The sequence below is a fragment of the Crotalus tigris genome, unplaced genomic scaffold, assembly GCF_016545835.1.
Source record: "Crotalus tigris isolate CLP2741 ecotype Arizona unplaced genomic scaffold, ASM1654583v1 scf7180000024119.3904262, whole genome shotgun sequence".
NCBI classification, from domain to species: domain Eukaryota; kingdom Metazoa; phylum Chordata; class Lepidosauria; order Squamata; family Viperidae; genus Crotalus; species Crotalus tigris.
In genome coordinates this window covers 25001-47298 of record NW_024100396.1, presented here as the reverse complement: position 1 = coordinate 47298, position 22298 = coordinate 25001, and the positions used below count along the sequence as shown (strand labels likewise).

General features: G+C 42.4%; 2 protein-coding genes across 2 annotated transcripts; both read left to right on the top strand.

Annotated features, from left to right (window-relative positions):
- Window positions 1–1622: 1622 nt before the first annotated feature.
- On the top strand, window positions 1623–13623 carry LOC120298734 (interferon-inducible GTPase 5-like). Its single transcript, XM_039322727.1, is given in 3 exon segments — window positions 1623–1672; window positions 11541–11724; window positions 11727–13623. Coding segments are annotated over 3 exon segments (924 nt in total). The 5' UTR covers window positions 1623–1666; the 3' UTR covers window positions 12461–13623.
- On the top strand, window positions 5707–20720 carry LOC120298733 (interferon-inducible GTPase 5-like). Its single transcript, XM_039322725.1, has 2 exons — window positions 5707–5734; window positions 18997–20720. Exon 2 carries the CDS (start codon window positions 19024–19026, stop codon window positions 20188–20190), a length of 1167 nt encoding a protein of 388 aa, XP_039178659.1. The 5' UTR covers window positions 5707–5734; window positions 18997–19023; the 3' UTR covers window positions 20191–20720.
- Window positions 20721–22298: the final 1578 nt, after the last annotated feature.

Genomic DNA, 22298 nt, shown 5'->3' with positions numbered 1-22298 from the left:
CATGACGGGACGAAAAGAGGACCCTTCCACCGGCTTCAGTAAACTACTATGGAACACTGGGTGCACCCTCCCCAAGAGACAGGGAAGCTTCATCATGTGTAGGGTTTTGAGGAACACCAAGTTACCAGTCTGTTTGACATCGTGGTGAGGTAGATGGAAAATTGCTATTAAGAGAAATGATAAAGTACTTTTGCATTATATTTTAATTAACAGAGTTGATGTTTTGAAAGCATTAACTAATACTATAAACTGGCTGAGTGTGATGACCTGTGTGCAATTCTATGAAGAAACATTTTTACAAGAAGTGTCAACTGAAAGTCACAAATGGTGTAAGATATTACACATGTAGGGGAGTGTGGTTTTCTGCACATTGGATAAACTTCCCTTTTTCCTATGTGTGTTGTCTCAAGATATGAACTTCTCTCTTTTAGTGTGTTAAAGGTAGATAAGAAGTCATCTATTAGGTTAAGCATGGGCGGCAAGCTGTATAAAAATGACACCCTGGGAGTAACTCAGGGTTCAGAATCTGTCATGTGAATGCTCTGAACCATTGTGCACAAATAAAGCCTGTCTTCTCCAACCCTTCGTGGTCTTGTCTTCTGATGTAAGTATTGTGGTTTTTCCACAACAGTGGCACTTCCATAGTGTTAAGTCCTTCGCGAAATGGCAATGATACGAGAAGCAGTTGTAGTTCTCAGGAACTCTTTATTTCTGTTCAGCATACTGGTTACAAGACGCCGACAACGCCCAAATCTCCCTGCCTCTTTTATAGGCGATTCCCGGGCCAAATTGCAACATTTGGCGCACTAGCACCTGCGCATGCGCGCGAGTGCTGGCGACAACCAGTCTGGTCCCGGGCAGCTTGCACCTGCCCAGGACCGTTGCAATGCCCCGAGCCTGCTTCCATAGGCTCAGGACATAACACCCCTCCCCCCCGGCTAAGACTATGATCAAACAATAATAATATATAACCTAATACGAGCGTGGTGCCCATACTACTTTGTACTAGTTATCCCCTCTGCTTCTATTGTTCCCAGTGTTCTGTTTTCCTATGTGTAGAGGAATGCTCTCTGTTAACTCTGTTTTGCCAGTAGAGTTACAAAATCTTCTAAATACTTAGGGGATCTTCTGGCTCTCTGTGACCTCCTGACTTCTGGGTACCTGCCAAGTACCCCTTGACTGAGGGGTGATGTATGCTTGTCCCCCTTGCTACACCCTGGTGATTCCCAAGGACTGTGCTCCAATGCCTGGCCTGCTTGCTTGCCCACCGGGCTCGTCAGGCCAGGGCTTCTTTCTCTGTTTGACCTGGTTGTCCTGCCTGGCTGCAGGCTCTCTGGCCCTCTTAAGTGACTGTCACTGTTGGGCAATTCTGTAGAACCTCCCAGGTCTGTCCTAGACCTGTCAAGAGGTTGTCTTTCCCCTTGTTCCCGTTCTGTACCCGGGCTTGTTGGGGTTTCAGTGCTGTCCCAAAACTCAGTTGTCCCCTGAGTGATGTCAGAGGTGTTGTAGTCGGGATTTGGTTCCTTGACCACCTCCCTGTTTGCTTGCCCCCTTCTAGGGACAGGGGTAGTGTCGGGCCAACTAGACGGAATGTGTGCCAGCTCTCTTGCAGGGTGTGGGTTGTTTGGACGCTCCCGGATATCCTCCCTGACTGGAGTACTGAGTGATGCGGGTGAGTAGTGATTAAGCCCCCGGGGTGACTCCCTGGCTGGAGTAGGCACTGTTGCCTGAGTTCTAGTTGGGCTCCATGGATTCCTGTTTGGAGCACTCATGGAATCTCGGAATGAGCTGTCTGTAGCTCCCTCGTTACTGATATGCGGCAGCCCGCACTCTTCCCTTTGCCCAAAGGGGTCCCCCTCCCCCCCTGGAAAAGACCCAGGAGTCTCAGTGGGAAGGTCCCGTCTAGTGTGGAGCTGATCGATGTGTTGTTGCAGAACACGACCGTTGTCCAGGGACACCTCGTAGGACAAAGGACCTGTGACCCTGGATATAGTGGCAGGGACCCATGAATGACCAGGCCCGTAGTTACGAGTCCAAACCGGGGCACCCACAAGCAGTTGTCTAGGTGCCCTGGGGTGTGTGATTGTGGAAGGTAGTCTGTCCGGGTGCAACCGGTCAAGCTTGGTAGTCAGTTTGCGCCCCCAACGAAGTTCAGCTGGGCTCCTCCTGGTAGAAGTGGAAGGTGTAGTGCGATAAGAAAGGAGGAAGTCAGCCAACCTGTGATGCCAGTCTCTATAGGTAATTTTCTTCAAGGCGTCCTTGGTGATGCGAACCATGCGTTCAGCCATACCATTGGTGGACAGGTGGAAAGGTGCAAAGGTGGCATGACGAATCATGTTGGCCTGTAAGAAAGCTTGGAATTCGGAAGAAATGAATTGAGGCCATTGTCAGATACGAGGACATCTGGAAGCCCGTGTGCAGCAAAAATCCCCCTCAGTACTTGAATAGTCTTTGCAGTGGTGGTGGAAGAGACAGGTACAACCTCAAGCCATTTTGAATGGCTATCAACTAGGACCAAGAAGAATTGACCCTGAAAGGGCCCAGCGTAGTCAATGTGCACCCTAGACCATGGAGACTGTGTTTCCTCCCATCTATGTACAGGAGCTTGGGGCATTTCAGGGCGCGAGCGTTGACAAAGGTGGCATGCATGCACCTTAGCTTCAATGTCTCTGTCTAACCCAGGCCACCACAAATGGCTGCGCGCAAGCGCCTTCATACGTACAATGCCAGGATGACCCTCGTGGAGGGAACCTAAGACCCTAGTCCTCATTGAGGCAGGAATGACAACTCTGCTCCCCCAAAGCAGACAACCCTGGAAGGTGGATAACTCGTTCCTTTTGAAACTCTGAAACTCACAGCTCTCTGGCCATCCAGATAAAACCCAAGAAAGGACACGCGAAAGTGTGAGATCTGTGGCTGATTCAGCAGCCACATCCCTGGCATCTAAAGGGGGCTCAGGCAAGGCCTGAATGGAGAGGATATTGATTGTTGATGCAGGGTCAGCTTCTATTACCGGCAGGGGTAATCTACTGAGGCCGTCAGCATGGCCCATTTCTTTCCCAGGTTTGTGAAGTAAGGAAAAATCATAGGCAGACAGAAAGATAGACCATCTCAGCATTCTGGGGGAGATGATTTGGGGAGTTTGTTTGTGTGTGGTAAACAGCCCCAACAAAGGCTTATGGTCAGTGAAGACCGTGAAATGCCTGCCATATAGGAAATCATGGAATTTTTTGATTCCAGCAACAACAGCTAAAGCCTCCCTGTCAATCTGAGCATAATTTCGCTCTGCAGAAGACAAGGTTCTGGAGTAATATGCAACAGGAACCTGAGTTCCGTCTGATCTGAGGTGGCTTAGTACGGCTCCCACCCCATAAGGAGAAGCATCACAAGTGATGCACACAGGAAGGGATTCATTGAAATGTGCAAGCACACTGTTAGAAGTGAGTAAGGCCTTAACCTCATTGAAACTTGCTTCGTGTTTTTGTGACCACTGCCACACTGCCTGTTTGTCCAAGAGCCTATGAAGAGGCTTGGCTACACTAGCCTTGTTTGGAAGGAAGGAGTTGTAGAAGTTCAGAAGGCCCAGAAAGGCCTGTAGTTTGGCCTTGGACTTTGGCCTAGGAGCATGCATAATAGCTTTCAATTTGGATTCAGCAGGGTGAATCCCAGTAGCATCAATTTTGAATCCCAGAAAATCTGTAGAAGGCACCCCAATTTTACATTTGTCCTTCTTAAGTTTGAGGCCCGTTTTCCTGAACCTCAGCAGGACAGCCCTTAATCTCTCAGCTAAGTTGTTTGTAGAGTCTCCTGCAATTAAGACATCGTCAAAATAGGGGCAAACCCCTGGTATACCCCGTAGTGTGTTTTCCATTACGCTTTGGAAAATTCCAGGAGCGACATTTACTCCAAATTGTAACCTCTTTACCTTGAATGCCCCCCTGTGGGTCACAATGGTTTGAGCTACCGCAGCAGCATCATCAACAGGCAGCTGTTGATACGCTTGAGCTAGGTCAAGCTTTGCAAAAACGCCCCTCCCCCCTTGAGGGAGGCCAGGATATGACTGACCACAGGAACAGGATAGGCATGTTGCTGCAATGCCTTATTCAGAGTGCATTTGTAATCTGCACAGATGCGAATGTCCCCATTTGCCTTAAGAGGCGTGACAATGGGGGTCTCCCAAGGACTGGAGTCGACAGGTTCTAAAACTCCTTGCTGAATCAATTTGTCCAACTCGGTGTCAATTTTACCCTTCAAAGCAAAAGGGACCCTTCTTGCTTTAATCCTAATAGGGTTGACAGTGGGGTCTAACTTCAGTGACACAGGGGGTCCTTTGTACGTGCCCAGCTGGGGGCTGAAAACATCTGCAAATTCTTTGCAGACTTCTTGTAGGTCAATTGTTTGCAAGCTATTGAGCCCTGTGACGTGTATTCCCAAGGCCTCAAACCAATCGAGTTCTATGAGACTCGTTCGTTCACCCCCTACTACTATTACATCTAGTGGACCTTCAAAATCCTTATACTGTACGTTAAGGGTGGCCTCCCCCTTAACACACACTCTGGAGTTTTGAAAGTCTGTTAACACAATGTCAGAAGGCCTCAGCTTGGCCTGAAATCCGCTGCCAGAACAAATCTTCCTAAACGTGCGCATGGAAATGATTGAAAGTGCAGACCCCGTATCCAGTTTCACAGCCAATGGAACCCCTTGTAGCTTCACTTTAAGTGACAGCTTTTTCTTGATGGGCTTGTGTGTGCCTGTCCTATAAATGCTTCTTCGCGAAGCGCAGAAACCCACCCTGTTTTGGCTGGGGACCCTGGTACCTTTCAGGCGCAATTCTTCCCGAGGTTGTACCTTCTGACGGCCCAGACACACAGCTGCAATGTGTCCCTGTTTTCCGCATGCCTTACAGATAGCGGAGCAGAATCTACAGTCGGTCCTCTTGTGGCGACCTCCACAACCGAGGCACTTGGGGAGAGCTGAAGAGCTTTCTTTCTGTTTCCCTTCTTTCGTGGAGTAGAGACGGTCTACTTCATCGTCAGGATCCTCCTCTGGGTTCCTTTGGACTCCTTCCTGGTGCACGGACACAGCTTCTGGAGTGCTTCTGATCGGCCTTATGTTCTTGATGGCGCCGCCCGCTACCTCTTCTGCAGTAATCTCTCTCAAGGCATCTTGGAATGATAAGTCTTCTTTAGCAAAAAGTCTCTGCTGTAATTCTCTATGCCTTAGTCCGCATACAAATCTGTCTCTCAGCCGTTCTTCTAGATCCTTGAACTCGCAGTGTTTTAGCGGCTTTTCTCAGCGCAGCAATGTATTCTTTGGCTGATTCTCCGGGTCGCTGATCCCTCTGTTCGAAGGTGTGGCGCCAAGCGATGACGGACAACTTGGGCTGGAAGTGTTCCTTTAGTAGTTTTTTGAGATCTGTGTAGTTAACAGTTTCTAGAGGTGCAGGTGCTGCTATGTTTTCAGCGATTTCGAATGTGTCTTGACTGCAAACGCACAGCAGGGTGGCAGCTTTTAAGCTATCTTCTCTTACTTGATTGACTTTAAGATAGTTTTCCACCCTGGCTACGTAGGACTCCCATCTTTCCGGATGCGAGACATCGAATTCTGAAAGTCTTCCAACTTTTGCCATTTTTGTAGAAAAAGGAAGGGTCTATCAGCCAGTCTACCCCCGATGCTCGCTAGATTGGCGGGTAGCTGCCGAGTCAACGCCGTTCCTACTGCTCAGGACTCTCGGGTAAGCTTACACCTGTCTTCAGTCGATGTAAGGCAATCCCACCTTTGTCGCCAGTGTTAAGTCCTTTGTGAAATGGCAATGACACGAGAAGCAGTTGTAGTTCTCAGGAACTCTTTATTTCTGTTCAGCATACTGGTTACAAGACGCCAACAACGCCCAAATCTCCCTGCCTCTTTTATAGGTGATTCCCGAGCCAAATTGCAACATTTGGCACGCTAGCACCCGTGCATGCGCGTGAGTGCTGGCGACAACCAGTCTGGTCCCGGGCAGCTTGCACCTGCCCAGGACCATTGCAATGCCCCGAGCCTGCTTCCACAGGCTCAGGACATAACACATAGCACCTTCGGTCTTAATGCATGCAGGACGTAGAGTCTGTTACCCTTCCATGCCAACCCCTACCTCTGAGTCAGGAGGGCCCGATGCTCCATAAGCCAGGGGTCACTCTGGCCCGCTCTTTGCAGCTCCTGGACCAAATTGTCTGCCAGTTTGCGTGAGGCCACCTGAGCAGCCAATTGTGTGAAGGGAGGCATAGTGGCCTGTACTACCTCCTCCCATTGGCTGTTGTACTGGGGCATGCATGACAGAGCGTCCGCCATGAAGTTCTTACTCCCGGCACATATTTCAGGTGAAAGTGGAACCGTTGAAAATACTGTGCCCATCGAACTTGCTTCGGAGATAGGCGCCACGGTGTCTGCAAGGCTTCCCCCATTCTGTTTGTTTGTAGAGATCCAGTTGGAATCGCAAATGGGACTCCCATGGCCCAGAATGCTGCATGCATCATAAATATATGCCCATTTCCCCTGGACCGCATCCGGAGCGAGAAGATAGGAAGAAGGGGAGAAGCAAGTAGGAAGGTTGAGGAGAAGGAGGAGAGGGGGAGAGTGAGGAAGAAGAGGGAAAGAGGGAAGTAGGTTAGAGGGTGAATGCGGCTTGGGGGAATGGGTGAGCAATACCGAAAGTTGTGTGTATCAATTTATTTTATTTTTTATCTGAAGTATTTTTATGAATGTAATGCATTGCAAAATTGAAAATAATTTTTTTTTACAAACAAATAAATAAATATATGCCCATTGTCAGGTGCCGGAATTTGGGTCACATGACTGTGAGGATGTTGTGATGGTTGTAAGTATGAGGACCGGTCATAAGTCACTTTTTTCAGTTAAGTTGAAACTTGCAAAAGTACTAGATGAATGATCATTAGTCGAGGACTATGTGTATTTGCAAAAAACGAAACGGAAGGCAGCCCAATGCCATTTCCTTTTTCTTGTAAAGCAGCTGATTTTACCACTGGTGCCTGTAAGAAACCTGGACTTTGATTAGGCAGGAGCATATGTGACAGGAAACGGCAGGAACGTTTTATTGTTTTATTATTTCTAAGAAAAACTGCACATGCTGCACTTAAGGGTATATAAGGGCGATTCACTCCTTCTGTTCGAGCAGTTCAGATTCTTTGGGCAGATTCTTCAGCCTGCGTGGAGATCCTTGACAGCTACTCCTTTTAGAAGAGCAAGTAAGCATTTGTGTACACCCTTCCCCTCTCTAGGTTTAGCTATAGTAGAGTCTGTAAGTCCTTAATTTCAAATTCTGTTCTCTTTATAGTTACTCTTGATCTTTCTACCATTTTACTTTTTACTAAAGAATGTGTGCATTTTGCCTAGGAATCTGTGGATGGCTGAAGATGCTTCAGGTTAAGGAAATGGATGCACCCTTTGCCCCTCATTTCTGGACCCAAAGTTTTTTTGCGGGTGGCTCTGGGGAATCAGCTGGAGAAGCAGCAGCCTTTTCCCCTCTGCATTTAATGATGTCTTCTTTGGATTTAAAGTAGTGGGGGTTTTTTTTTGTCTGCGTTCAGTGTTAAGAATAACTGGATTGTTTTATGTTTGGATTAGGCAGTGATTTTATCGATAAGAAAGGAAGAGAACAGAAAATGCAGCAAAGGAAAGAAGACAAGTCCAGGGCTTTAGAGTGGTGTCAAGAGGAGGGGATGAAAAATTTGGCTGGGTGGGGGGAGAACATCTGGAAAGCTTCTCCCTCTTATTATTGGCTTCTCATTGCCTTTGACTTTGGCCAAGATATATTGGGGTTACAATTATTAAAGGCATTAGTTGCAATGGCATGTGGGAATGGCCTTGGGAGACAAGGCGTTGAACACAACCAAAGAAACATAGATAAAAGGCAGGTTAGCCCGTAATGGGAATGTACATGGAGCAAGAGGCTCAAGACAAAAAATACCTCCCCCAATTTTTGGGGGCAAAAGGGAGACTGGGAAGTGAAGTAGCTTCAAATCTGCAAGGTTCATGTCTGTTTTAGAAGTTAGATCTCTAAGGTCCCTTCCAACTCTGTTATTGTGTAATTCTTAATTCCACTAGAGAACTAGAGAGATGATCTTGGAAAACTACACAATGGCAGTTCAGGAAATGATTTAAGTCAAGGAGATGAACACAACATTGGAAAGAAACTTTGATTCCACACGAACAAGCGTTGGGAGCAAGAGGGAAGGTGGGGTTTAATCACTATCAGGCTTCCAAGATTCGGTAACTAGAGCTTTGCATGCATGAAGGATAAGAATAAAGAGAGTTCTTTTTTTTTTTTTTTCAAAAGGCACCTTCCCTCACTGGTTATTGTTTATTTTTCTAATAGATGATGTGCCATTAAGTAATTTTCATCTCCTAGTGAGCACCTAAATAGATTTTCTTTATGACAATTGTTACGTTCGTCGTTCGCGTGCGAATGATGAAGACACATGGCGATGCTGAACAAACGCTTTATTCTCCTTTTACAACACCAAAGCAACAGCAAAAGGCATGCAGGCCTTTTTATAGGGCTTGAAACCCGGACAGAGTCAACCAATAGGAACAGAGCATTTTTGCGCCTTGCGCATGTGCACAAGGCTGGCGCCACTCTGTCTGGTCTCGGGCAGCTTTTGGAATGCCCGGGACCAATGCAATGTCCCAAGCCTGCTTTTGCAGGCTCAGGACACAACAACAATCTATCCCTAATGTGATCTTTCAAGACCCCCTAATTGTGGGGTCCGTTCCATTGTAATTAAGTTCAGTTCCCTTTCTGCTTATCATCCTTTTCTTCCCTTCCCTTCCACTTTTCCCACCATCAGACCAAGGGAACTGGGTCTTCATATAATGTGTCCAAAGTAGAATAATTTGTGTCTGGATATTTGAGCCTCAGTGACAACTCTTTGTTGATTCTGTTCTAAATATAAACTAATTGAAGCATTTGAGGAAAAAGCTAAGCATCTGGAAGAAAAAACAAAGAGTCTGGAGACAAGCCTAGCCACTCTGAAAATAGAATGACAAAATGAAGAACTAAAAAAAAAAAAGACTGCAACCAAACTGGAGACAATAAGGATCAACTACTAACAAAGAAAACAAACCTTTAGAGATAGACCAATGGCATCATGTCACTCGTAAGAAGGAAAAAAATCCAAACCAGTCTCATCCAGACCCTCTGGAGCCAAATGATTGAATTTATAATTTCCCCTTGGAAGAAAGCTCACACACACCTAGAGAAGGGACATCAAGTGTACCAAAGAAAGGGAAAAGAATAGACCAGACTTACTCAAAAAAAAAGTGTTTGTGTGTTGGTGATAGCAGACCCGCTGCTCAGAGGAACTGAACCAGCAATGTGTAGACCAGACACTCTAGCTAGGGAGGTTTGCTGTCTCTTAGGAGCAAAAATCAAAGATGTGATTGAGTGGCTTACCAAAACAATTAATTCAACAGATTATAACCTCTTTCTCCTCTTGCATGTGGGAATAAATGATACAACAAGAACATGAAAACAATATCAAGAGGCTATGACAGTTAGGCATGAAAGCCAAAGACAGGGGTAGGTAACCTTGGCTTTTTTATGACTCGTGGACTTCAACTCCCAGAATTCCTGAGCCAGGACTGGAAAAGGGCTGATGTGATTCCCATCTTCAAAAAAAGGGGAAAAAATGGATCCAGGAAACTGCCGTCCAATCAGCTTGACATTAATACCAGAGAAGATCTGGGAAAGGATAATCAAGCAATGGATCTGCAGACACTTAGCAACAAGCAAAGCTATTACTAAAAGCCAACATGGGTTTGTCAAAAAAAAAGATCAGGCCAGACAAATCTTATTCCATTCTTTGACAAAATGACTAAACTAGTGATCAGTGAAATGCTGTGGATATAGTGCATTTGGACTTCAGTAAGGCATTTGAGACAGTAGACCACAACCTACTTCTTGGTAAGATATGGGGAAATGTGGGATAGACAGTATCACCACCACATGGATTTGTAATTGGCTGACCAACTGCACTCAACATGTAGTCCTCAATGAAATGATATTTACATGGAGGGAATCATGCAGTGGGGTACTCAAAGGTTCTGTCTTAGGCCCAGTACTCTTCAACATCTTCATAAATTATTTAGATGAGGAGATAGAAAGGGAACTCATCAAATTTGCAGATAACACCAAGTTGGGGAGACTAGCCAACAGTTTAGAAGATAGGCTGAAGATCCAGAAGGATTTTGACAGACTTCATCACTGGACCCTATCCAGCAAAATGCAATTCAATGGTGAGAAAAGAATGGTTTTAGACTTAGGCAAGAAATACGAAATATTTACTAGTGATTGAAGGGTGGTTAGATGCAGGGAAGGGAGAGAAGTCCTTAACCCTCTTTTTCTCAGTCTAAGAAGGATGCCTGCCTGCTTCTCCCTCCTCCTCCTGCACTTTCCTTTTCTTTCTCTCCTTCCTCTTGTCCAGTTGTTCCTCTGATCAAAATATCTTTCCATGTTCGTAAACATAGGAGGAGGAGTATTCCTAGAAAGCTGTCTGATATTCAGAAACTCAGCTTTGGTGTAGGTAACCCTCAGTGAGTCGCAGAAAATAATAATAAAAAACATCAAAATTATTAGAGAGCCTTTCACCAAGGCTGTCATCAACAGTGCCATATTGAGGAATTTTGGTGGGAAGCATGGGGTAGGTAAGCATATAGTAAGTAACTTAGGCCAGAAAAAACAAATGCACAGGTATATAGTAGAGTAGATGGTACCGGGCTCAACAGCAGTAACTGTGAGAGAGATCCTGGAGTCCTAATAGACAAGCACTTAAATATGAGCCAGGAGTGTGGTTCATATGCCTCAAAAGCAGATTCAGTCCTTAGGTTGCATTGGCAGATCAAGTGATGTGTTACTATAGTTTTATACTGTTTTGGTAAGACCCCACTTGAAATACTGCATCCAGTTTTGGTCACCACGATACAAAAAGGATGTTGAGATTGTAGAAAGAGTGCAGAGAAGACCAACAAAGATGATTAAGTGACTGGAGGTTAAAACATATAATGAACGGTTGCCAGAACTGGGTATGTCTAGCCCAATTAAAAAAAAACTAGGGGTGACAGGACAGCAGTTTTCCAATATTTGAGGGGTTGTCACACAGAAGAAGGGGGCTAAGCTTTTCTCCAAAACACGTGAAGGCAGGAACAAGAAATAAAAGATGGAAACTAATCAAGGAGAGTTCCAACCTAGAACTAAGTAGAAATTTCATGACAGTGAGAACAATTAATCAGTGGAACAGTTTGCCTCAAGAAATTGTAGATCTTCCATCACTGGAGCTTTCTAAGAAGACATTGGACAACCATTTGTCTGGAATGGTATAGGATCTCCTGCTTGTGCATGGGGCTGGACTAGAAGACCTCCATGTCCCTTCCAACTCTGTTATTTTTTCTTGACTGTCCACAACATTCTCAGGGGCCTTCTCCAATTATAAAGTTCGAAGTGCCAGACAGATGAGAAATATCCAAATGTCTCTTTTCTTTTCCAGATACACTGCAATATCCAAAGAGCAACTATGGGCAACAAAATTGCAAAGGATATCATAAGGAGAGATTTTGAAGACTTAAAGAGAGATTTGGATGAAGGCAATATTCCTAAAGTGAAAGCTGAATACCACAAAAGCTTAAATGAAATGCAAAATCTGCCCCTTAATATCGCAGTTACTGGACAGACAGATCTGGTAAATCCTCCTTTGTCAATGCCATCCGGGGTGTAAATGATGATGATGATACGGCAGCCAAGATTGTGCCAGTAGAAGGAACCATGGAGCCAAAGGCATATGCTCACCCCTGTTTTCCCAATATGAAATTATGGGACCTTCCAGGAATTGGAACACCTAAATTTCAGGCAATGGAATATCTGAAGAAGGTCCAATTTGAAAAATATGATGTCTTTATTATCGTTGTCTCCAATCGCTTCACTGAAAATGATGCTATGCTGGCAAAGGAAATACAAAGAATGGGAAGGAAGTTTTACTTTGTGTGTAGCAAAATAGATGCTAGTATACAAGGTGAAAAGAGGAAAAAAAATTTCAATATGGAGAAAACCCTGGAGACCATAAGGAATTACTGCAAAGATAATTTGAAAAACTTAGGTGAGCCTTCTGCAAGAGTATTCCTGATATCCAGCTGGGAGGTGCACATGTATGATTTCCCTCTCCTGCAAAAGACAATAGCCGCTGAACTTCCTGACCACAAGAAGAATATTTTAACACTATCTGTGTATATTTTCTCAGAAGATCAATTGATGAAGAAAAAAGAGCTAATGAAAGCCTATATAAAGAAGGTAGCATTGGTATCTTGTGCTTGTGGACTGGTGCCTGTCCCGGGATTGTCTATGGCTTGTGATATTGGAATTTTGGTAGATGCTCTGAAATTTTTCTGCATGGTGTTTGGCTTAGACGACTGATCCCTTCATTTTCTGGCAGCTCAGACGGGAAAAGAATTTGAAGAGCTGAAGTCAGCTATCAAGAAAACCCCGTTAGGCAGGGCGATCGATGCAGAATTGGTATTTTCTCTCTTGATGAGGTCATCTGCTTGGGTAGCTGTGTCGATTGTGGAAGTGGCTCTTGATTTTATACCTGTTCTTGGGTCTGTGTTTGGTGGAGCAAGTTCATATGTTGTCACATATCATTTTCTGAAGAGCTTTCTTGATGATGCTGTGGAAGACGCCCAAAATGTTCTAGCAAAATTTCTTAAATGATCAGAGTCCCGGGGAAAGATCCAAGACAGCTCCAATCTCCCCTTTGAAGGAGGCAGTCAAACGTTTCATCCAGATGAAAGTAGGGGAAAGAACATAAAAATATGCTTCAAATATTAGAACTACCTATTTGCGTGCTTCTTTTAATTATTCTCTGATTGAAATACATGCTTGATCACCCTAGGAGAAAATAAATAACTCTGGGTGCAGATTATTCCATAGGAAGGCAGAAATTCAATTATATATCTTTATGGTTTGGTGAGTGGATTTTCTTTTCTTGTTTTTTCCCTTTTCTTTTTTCCCTGTTCTATTTGTAACAATTATAAATAATAAAAGAGGGGATGCTATGGTAGTAAGTTGAAAAAAATTATAATTCTTTTTTAATGTTAAAACTAATTCGGTGTACTCTGCTTATCTTATTATTGTTATCCTGTGCATTGATTGTATAGCTTCAATAATTATCTGTCAATCTACAATATTCTTTTTGGAAATATATATCTTGTTGAAATAAAAAAAATAAACAAAGTTCTAATTCAGGGCTCAGCTAATTAAATTTAAGGGGGAACCACTAGAGGAACTGCTAGAAGCCATTGGACTAAACTACATTTTATCCACTCTAACATTTGTTAACTCATTTACAAACTGAGGAACAAATACTTGGTGGGACTGAGAAGAAAGCATCTGGATGTTCCTTGGCTAATTCAGTGTACTCTGCTTATCTTATTATTGTTATACTGTGCATTGATTGTATAGCTTCAATAATTATCTGTAAATCTACAATATTCTTTTTGGAAATATATATCTTCTTGAAATAAAAAAAGTGTCTAGATGTTCCTTGGCTGAGAACAGGAGAGGTGAAGACTATCTTAATGCAGGGGAAATAAGCTCAAACCACAAAGACGTTTCAGAAGGGGAATGACCAAATAGCCATTTCTCAAAGATGCTGTAATGGGAGCTACACGTTGGACTGGGGAGGGAAGGGAAATATTATTGAAGCAGGAGGAAAGGAGCTTAAACTGATTCCAACTTAAATGTTCTGGTCCAAGAGAGGAGGAGGGCAGGTCCCATCAGGCTTCCAAGATTCAGTAAGTAGACCAAGTAGAGTTCCCATCATTCTTGTGAAACCTATCTTCTGGCTTTGCCAGCTGGACATGGCCAGCCCAAAATTGGCCAGGTTCAATGAAGGGTAGAGAAGAAAGATGGGTGAGACTCCAACCTGGCATCCCTCAGCTCACCTCTGATCTCAGTGCAGGTTGAGGGGAATCCCCCAACCAAGCATGAGGTGGACTTGCACACATCTGGGGATTCAGAAGTGAGATGGCTACAGGCTGAGCTCCCAGGAGTCTACCTGGTTCTTCTGAGAGGTGTCCAGCCCAAACCTGCCTCCTGGATGTGAGAAGGTTGGGCAGTAGGGTGGATTCAGCCAGGACTGGAAGCTGATCTGGAAAGTGGCAAATCGATCAACTGACCCAGTTATAGGCAAGAGGTCTGTTGAGATGGGAGCTGCAACTTACAATGTGAGGATTCCCACTGCCAGTGAAGAAGGCAACCAGCCTGTAGTCTTTCCTGTCCAACACTTTGCAGTGCAATTGACCTCCTTCTCAAGTTGCTACTTTCACAACTTATATGGGACTGTTGATATTCCAGATGCCAGAGGGCTGGGGAGGGAAGGCTTGGGGGTGGGAAGCATTGTCCTCCCCCCTGGGTTGCCAAGGTTCCTGTTCAAATCAAGCAGGGAAAGGTGGCCAGGTATATCAACCCAGTTACATCCTATCCAGGTTGGCTGATATGTTTCCGTTCCAGATGTGCTAACCAGGCATTTGGAAACCTATGGGAGATGGAAGGAGCTGAGTGTTTGTCCCCTAATAGCTCTTGCCAGCAGACCACAATTTGGATCCATCTGTGCCATGATAGGCAGGTATTCAGAGGGAGGGTGTGCAGTGACAGCACAGTGAGACTTTAAAGACCCAGCTATTACTGAATAGCCAATCTCAGTGGAAGTAATTCTGGCCTTGTTGTGGAGTTGATTTCTTGGTCTGATTTACCTAGGGAGGCTCCAGGACATCCAAAGGACGAAGTCAGCAAGGACACTCCAACCTTGGAAGAATAATAAGATTTTTATTCATTTGATTTCTGCCACAGAAATTTAAAATGTGTTTGTTTGTTTTCAGACCACCCATTACTTCACAGAGGAACTCTGGATGGTGTACAGATAAAATATCAAAACATAGAAACAGTATATAAATTTTAAGGACAGGGATGAAAGTTCAGAGCAAATCAGTGAACAAGTTATTTAAAACATGGTACGAGATCTTTCATGGCACTAGCCAGCCCCACAGCTGCCTGATCCTTTAGGCGCCCTGATCAATGCCCCTGAGCCATCTTTTCACACCTTTCCAGAAGCCCAGGAGAGCGGGGGTCTGCCTCACCTCTGGAGGAGGGGAAAAACTCTTCCAAATGGTGGGAGCCATGGCAGAGAAGGGTCTCTTCTTGTACCCCACCAGTCAGAATTCTTTAGCTGACTCTCCATGGAGATTCCCAGTCATCCAGGTCATGGTTGTCCCAAAGGTGCTTTTCAAAAGGCAACTGGACTTTCTTTGTTTTTCCTTTAGCTTCTCATCCAAGAAGCTTCTTCAGTTCTGACTAAATGGCGGGGAATGGAAGGATTAATATTCTTTGCAGTCATCTGGTCATTAACAGTTTGAAGGTCAGTCAGCAGAGGGGAAAGGTTACTACATCACCTATCTTCTGTCTACATCACATTCCTTTCAGCAATTCCAAGAAGATTTCACACCCAACTACACTCTGATTCAGGTGAGTCTGAGAGTACAAATAAACCCCCAAGTGGCCACAAGGATTCTCAGAGAGCTAGTGAGACCTTCAGAGTGCTAACAACCAGATGACTGCAAAGAATAGAAATCCTTCCATTCCCACCATTCAGTTAGAACTGAAGAAGCTTCTTGCAGGAGAGATGAAACATCTTCAAGAAACAACAAGAAAGTCGAGTTGCTTTTGAAAAGGACATTTTGGGCAAACTTTAGCTGACTGGTCCAAAACATGCCTTATTAGGTGGGATGGGCTGATGGAATAAGATGAAGATGGTTCCGTAGGTAACCTAGCCCTATTCCATGTAGGGCTTTAAAGGTCCATAACCAACAACTTGAATAGCCTAGAAGCAATTTCACAAGGTTGCCACTGTGCCCTATCCAGACTGGCAATCTTCAAACAAAAGCCTGCAAGCCTAGGCTGAGTTTGAGGGAGTGGTCAAATGGGTCATCAGTCTTGAGTCCCTTCATGCCCACATGAGATCTACCTCCAGTCCACCTTGAATTCCATTGCATCTTATCTACCAGCAACTTGCTTTGACCATTAGTAATTTCAGATCCTTGTAGAGAACTTTAGCATACAATAAACCTATATATTCATCTAAAGTGCCTGGACTCCTGACTTCCTGAGCTTGGGAAAACCAATGATATGGAGATAGGGCACGAATATACTCTTCCATGATACATTTAGGTTTAACTTAATCACCTATAGACAAGAATGACCTCAGAAGATGAGGTGGTCTTACTAGTGACTATAGGGAATGTGCAGAGAGTCATGACACAACTGAAAAGCATCACAATCTCTCTCATGATCCAACCTTTAAGTGAGCTTTTTAATAATATATTACAGGGTTCAGAGATTCCCCCGTCATGGGGTAGAGCTTTTATATCTTTGATTCCAAAAGAAGATCAAGATCTTACCTTACCAAAGAATTATAGACCTATATCTCTTTTAAATGTAGATTACAAGATTTTTTCAAAAATTTTAGCTAACAGGCTTATGAGGGTTTTGCATTATGTAACACATACTGATCAAACGGGTTTTATAACTGGAAGGTATATGAAGAATAATGTTAGACAAATTATTAACTTATTAGAATATTTAGATAAAAACAATCAAGTTTCTGCAGGATTGATATTTTTAGATGCTGAAAAAGCTTTTGATCAGCTGAATTGGCAATTTATGATAAGATTAATTGAGAAAATGAACTTTGGAGAAAGAATTTTACAAGCTCTTGGTGTTATTTATCAAAAGCAAACGGCACAACTTATAGTTAATGGGGGTTTGTCAGAGGTGTTTATAATAGAGAAGGGGACCAGACAGGGTTGTCCATTGTCACCATTGCTGTTTGTCTTAACTTTGGAAATATTGTTGATTAAAATTCGAGAATCACAGCAAATAAAAGGAATAGAAGTTAATAAAAAAGAATACAAATTAAGGGCTTTTGCTGATGACTTGGTGGTTACCTTATCTCAACCTACTTATTCTGTAATAGAGTTATTACAATTGATATATCAGTATGGACAGGTTTCGGGTTTTAAAATTAATAACAATAAGACTAAAATATTGCCTAAGAATATGACCAATTTGGATAAGCAGATTTTGGTTAATTTGACAGATTTTGAGGTTGTTAACAAGGTAAAATATTTGGGGGTTATTTTATCTGTTTCTAATGCAAAACTGTATAAAAATAATTATGAAAGGCTGTGGGTCAATATACAAAGAGATTTGGAAAATTGGGAGAAGTTGCAGTTATCTCTTTTGGGAAGAATTGCGGCGATTAAAATGAATGTTTTGCCAAAGTTTCTTTTTTTATTTCAAATGATACCTATTTTAAAGAATGAGGTTAATTTAAATGAATGGCAGAAAGGTATTAACAAATTTATCTGGGCAGGGAAAAAACCAAGAGTAAAACTTACTCGTGAGAGAGGTGGACTCAAGGTACCGAATTTGAAATTGTATTATGATGCTGTGGTTTTAACATTAATAAGTGACTGGGTTAATTTAACAAATGTAGAAATACTCCTCTTGGAGGGTTGGGACTTACTTTTTGGATGGCATGCCTATCTAATTTTTAATAAAAAGGTTGATAGGGTTTTTAAATTTCATATTATAAGGATTTCTTTACTTCGGGTTTGGAGGAAATATTATAGAAGTGATTCTAAAATTCCACTATGGCCCATACCGGGGCATGCGATAGAAGGGATAAGGAGAGGAGTTAAGATGGATAGTGTTTCTTATGTACAATTACTTAGATGGGATGGTAAAAACTGGCAATTAAAATCTTTGGAAGATTTAATACAAGAAAATATTATTTATTCATGGTTTCATTATAGACAAATAGTGGAGAGGTGGAAGATAGATCGTAATGTGGGTTTGCTTAGAGAAGATGAGAATTTATTAAAACAAATAAAAGATCAAAAACAAACCCATATTAAGAGAATCTATGGGGTGCTAGTGGAATTGGACTCAGAAGCAGAATTAGTTAAAGAATGTATGGTCAAATGGGCACAAAATTTTGAAGAACCGGTTCTATTAGATACTTGGGAAATTATTTGGGTGAGGAATGTTAAATTTACACAAGCCCAAAATTTAAGGGAAAATTTTTATAAAATGTTTTACAGATGGCACCTTGATCCACAAAAAATGTTGGAGATGTGGATGTTTGGATGCTACTTATTATCATATTTGGTGGTCATGTAAAAATATAAAAGCTTTTTGGATTAAGATATGGTGGAATATCCAAAGAATTTTTAGAAGAAGGGTAAAATTTATCCCACAATTGTTTTTGTTAGGTATTGTTTCTGATTGTGATACTAAAGAGACTATATTGATGTTAAATTTAATTACAGCGGCAAGGTTGTTAGTAGGGCAATGTTGGAAGAAGGAATCTTTGCCTACCTTGCAAGAGTGGTTTTTTGAAGTTTCTTATTTGGCGGAAATGGCAAAGATTTCGGCTTTCCTGAAAGACCAATCGCAAGAGAAATATTTTTTGGTATGGAAAAAATGGATAGACTTTATACAATATAAGTTGGATATAAAAAATATTATTTAGCTTTTCAATAACTTATATTTAAAATCTAAGATATTTATAGATTTTCTTTCTTTCTTTTTCTTTCTTTTCTTTTTCTTTCTTCCTTTTTTCTTGTATTTCCTTGTATTTTTGTCTTTTTATACATATACTATTGTTAACTATTTAATAATTTGTTTAATTAATGTATTTAGATTTGTTTATGGTTTATATTTGTTTTAAGATTTTTTGAAATTTTTTTAATTAAGCCTGTATTCAGCTCTGGGAAGGTCGGGGGAGGGTATGGGAGGGTTGGGGGGGTTTGGGGAAGGGAACTCTATTGTTTTGTAAAATCTAAAAATTTTCAATTAAAAAAAAAAAGAATCACAATCTCTCTCTTCATTTCCAGATAACCTGCTCAGAACAAAAAGCAACTATGGGCAATATATTTCCAAAATATGATGTAAGAAGAGAATTTGAAGATTTAAAGAGTAATTTGAATCAAGGCAATATCCCTGAAGTGGCAGATGAATATAGAGGATATTTGAATAAAACGCAAAACCTGCCACTTAATATTGCAGTTGTTGGAAAGGCGGGTGCTGGTAAATCCTCCTTCATTAATGCCTTCTGGAGAATAAATGATGATCATGAGGAAGTAGCTGAGGTCTGGATTGCAGAGGAAACCAAAGAGCCAAAGGCACATCCCCACCCTTCTCTTCCCAATACAACGATATGGGAGCTACCGGAGATCAGAACGTGCAATTCTAACGCAGCTGAATATCTCAAGAAGGTCCAGTTTGAAAGATATGATGTCTTTGTTTTGATCGTCACTGACCGCTTTACTGAAAACGATGCTTTCCTGGCCAAGGAAATACAAAGAAGGAGAAAGAAGTTTTACTTTGTGCGTAGCAAAATTGATATCAGTATCGAAGGTGAAAGGAGGAAAAGGAATTTCAACATGGAGCAAACCCTGGAGACCATCAGGAATTATTGTGAAGATACTTTGAAGGAGGCAGCTGAGCTCTCCGCAAGAGTATTTCTGGTATCCAATCTGCATGCACACATGTACGCATTCCCTCTCCTGCGAGAGACAATGGCCACCGAACTTCCTGATTACAAGAAGCACCTTTTAACCCTGGCTGTGCATGTTTTCTCAGAAAATAATTTGATGAAGAAAAAGATTTGCATGAATTCCTATATAAAGAAGTTAGCGCTGGTATCTTGTGTTTGTGGAGCAGTGCCTGTGGTGGGTCTCTCTATAGCTTGTTATATTGGAATCCTGATGCTTCCACTGAAATGTTTCTGGAAGGTGTTTGCCTTAGACCAGAGGTCCCTCCGTTTTCTGGCACTTCAGACGGGAAAAGGATTTGAAGAGCTAAGATCGGGGATTAAGAAAAGGCCATTAGCCAATACAGTCAATACACAGCTAGCATTTTCTCTCCTGATAAAGTTTGCTCCCTGGGTAATGCCATCACCTCTGAAATATCTGGAGATGGTGTTTGGTGGAGGGAGTTCATTTGTTTTTACGTATTATTTTCTAAACAAATTTCTTGACAATTCTGTGGAAGATGCCCAAAGTGTTCGAGCAAAGTTTCTTAAATGACTGAAGTCCCTGTGAAAGATCCAAGGAACCATCAAGCCTCCTTTGAAGGAGATAATTTCATCCAGACAGGAATAGGGGGAAGAAAATAATAATATATTTCAGTGCCTAGTTAGAATTCCTCTCTCCAGTTACTTGTTTTCTTGCTTCTTTTAGTGATTCTCCAACTGACATATGTGCCTGAATCTCTTAAGAGCAAATAAGTATCTCTGTCTACAAATGTTTTCCTGGGAAGTCAGAAACTAAATGTTTATTTCTGTTGTTTGGGGTAATTGTTTTCTTTTCCTGTTTTTTTCTTTTTCTTTTCTTTTCTATTTTAACAATGATAAATAAAATGGAGAATTTATTATTAAGCTCAAAAAAATCACAGTTGTTTTAAAAATATCATTAAAAAAACCTCAATGTATTCTGCTTATGATATTGCATTCATTATTATTACAATGAAGATCTCCCAGAATTCCTCAGCCAGCATGCTGGTTGTTGAAGTCCACAAATGCTGGATGGAGAGTTCTGGGAATTGAAGTCTACATCTTTCAGTTCTGGGAATTGAAGTCTACATCTTTCAGTTTCCCAGATTGAAAAACCCTGTGCTAGTCCCCCACAACTCTGGCTTTATTCGCTTCAAATGAAATGCTGGACTCTCCCTGCTCTGAAGAACGGAAGAAGGCACCATTAAAAAAACAGCTTTGGGCTAAAAGTGGAAAACATGGGATCAGATGCCTTTGACAGGAATGTAAGGGGATGTGTAGAAGGTTGAACTTCCAGAAGAGAAGTGTTCTATGCAAATTACAAGGGCATAATTTATTTTTCCTTTGCCTCAGTGCCAGGTGCACAAGTTTGGCACACAAGCAATTGCAGAGGGGAAAAGGCAAAACACATTCAAATGACTTTCAGTTGGGCCTATAGTCTTTGTGGGCATAAAGTATAACAGAAGTCAGAGCAGGGAGATAAAGTGATGGTGACTGTCTAGGGCAGGGGTAGGCAGCCTTGGCTCTTTTATGACTCATGGACTTCAACTCCCAGAATTCCTGAGCCAGCCATGCTGAGGGGAAAGGGAGGGGTTTCCATACTAAGCCATGCTGGCTCAGGAATTCTGGGAGTTGAAGTCCACGAGTCATAAAGTGGCCTAGGCCTAGGTAGGCAACCTTGGTTCTTTTATGACTCATGGACTTCAACTCCCAGAATTCCTGAGCCAGCCATGCTGAGGGGAAAGGAGAGTTTCCAAGCTGAGCCATGCTGACTCAGGAATTCTGGGAGTTGAAGTCCACGAGTCATAAAAGAGCCAAGGTTGCCTACCCCTGGCCTGGAAGATCTCAGTAGTCAGGTTCATGGTTGTCCCAAAGGTGCTTTTTTCAAAGGCAATGGACTTTCTGTGTCTTTTTTCTTTTTTTGAAGCTGTTTCTCTTCTCATCCAAGAAGCCTGACTCAGCTCTTTCCATTCCCCACCATCCAGTCAGAGGCTTGAAGAAGCTTCTTGATAGAAGAAGCGAAACGTCTTCAAAGAAAAACAAGAAAGTCCAGTTGCCTCTTGAAAAAGCACCTATGGGATGGAGTGATGCGTCTTCTAGGATTGGCAGGAAGTGTTAATGGGCGGTGACTAGATGAGAGAAGAGAGGTTAGAGAAGTAAATTTAAGAAGTCAGGACAAGACGCAAGGAGAGAGAGAGGTTAGAAACAAAACAATAAAACAGATGGTATCAAAAAAGAGGTGACTGGAGGGGATGTGGGCCAGGGAGAGAAGGAGCTGGAAAGGCCAGGGACTAGACCATCCATGCTCAGAGGTGACGTAGAAGCCAAATACTCATCCCGGAGACTGAAGGAAGATTTCAATTTGGGTTTATTTTTCTATAGCCACAGGGCTGGTCTCTGTCCTCTAAGCATGCACAGAGTTCCAATCCTTCGATGGTATATCCAACATTTAGAAATATTAACGATAATAGTACAGGCATACAGATGTTTTAAAAAGTTTTTTATTTATAAAACAGTTAAAACAAAGATGGACATGACGTAACATTCCAGTGTATATATTCCTAACAATTTGTTCCTCATCATACATATAATTCTTAATCTCTCTATATACAAATTTTTCTATACAATACAGTCTCTAATTTG

What these genes read in the sequence shown, in the direction of transcription:
- LOC120298733 (XM_039322725.1), top strand. Translation starts at nt 19,024, where the DNA reads ATGGGCAATATATTTCCAAAATATGATGTAAGAAGAGAATTTGAAGAT.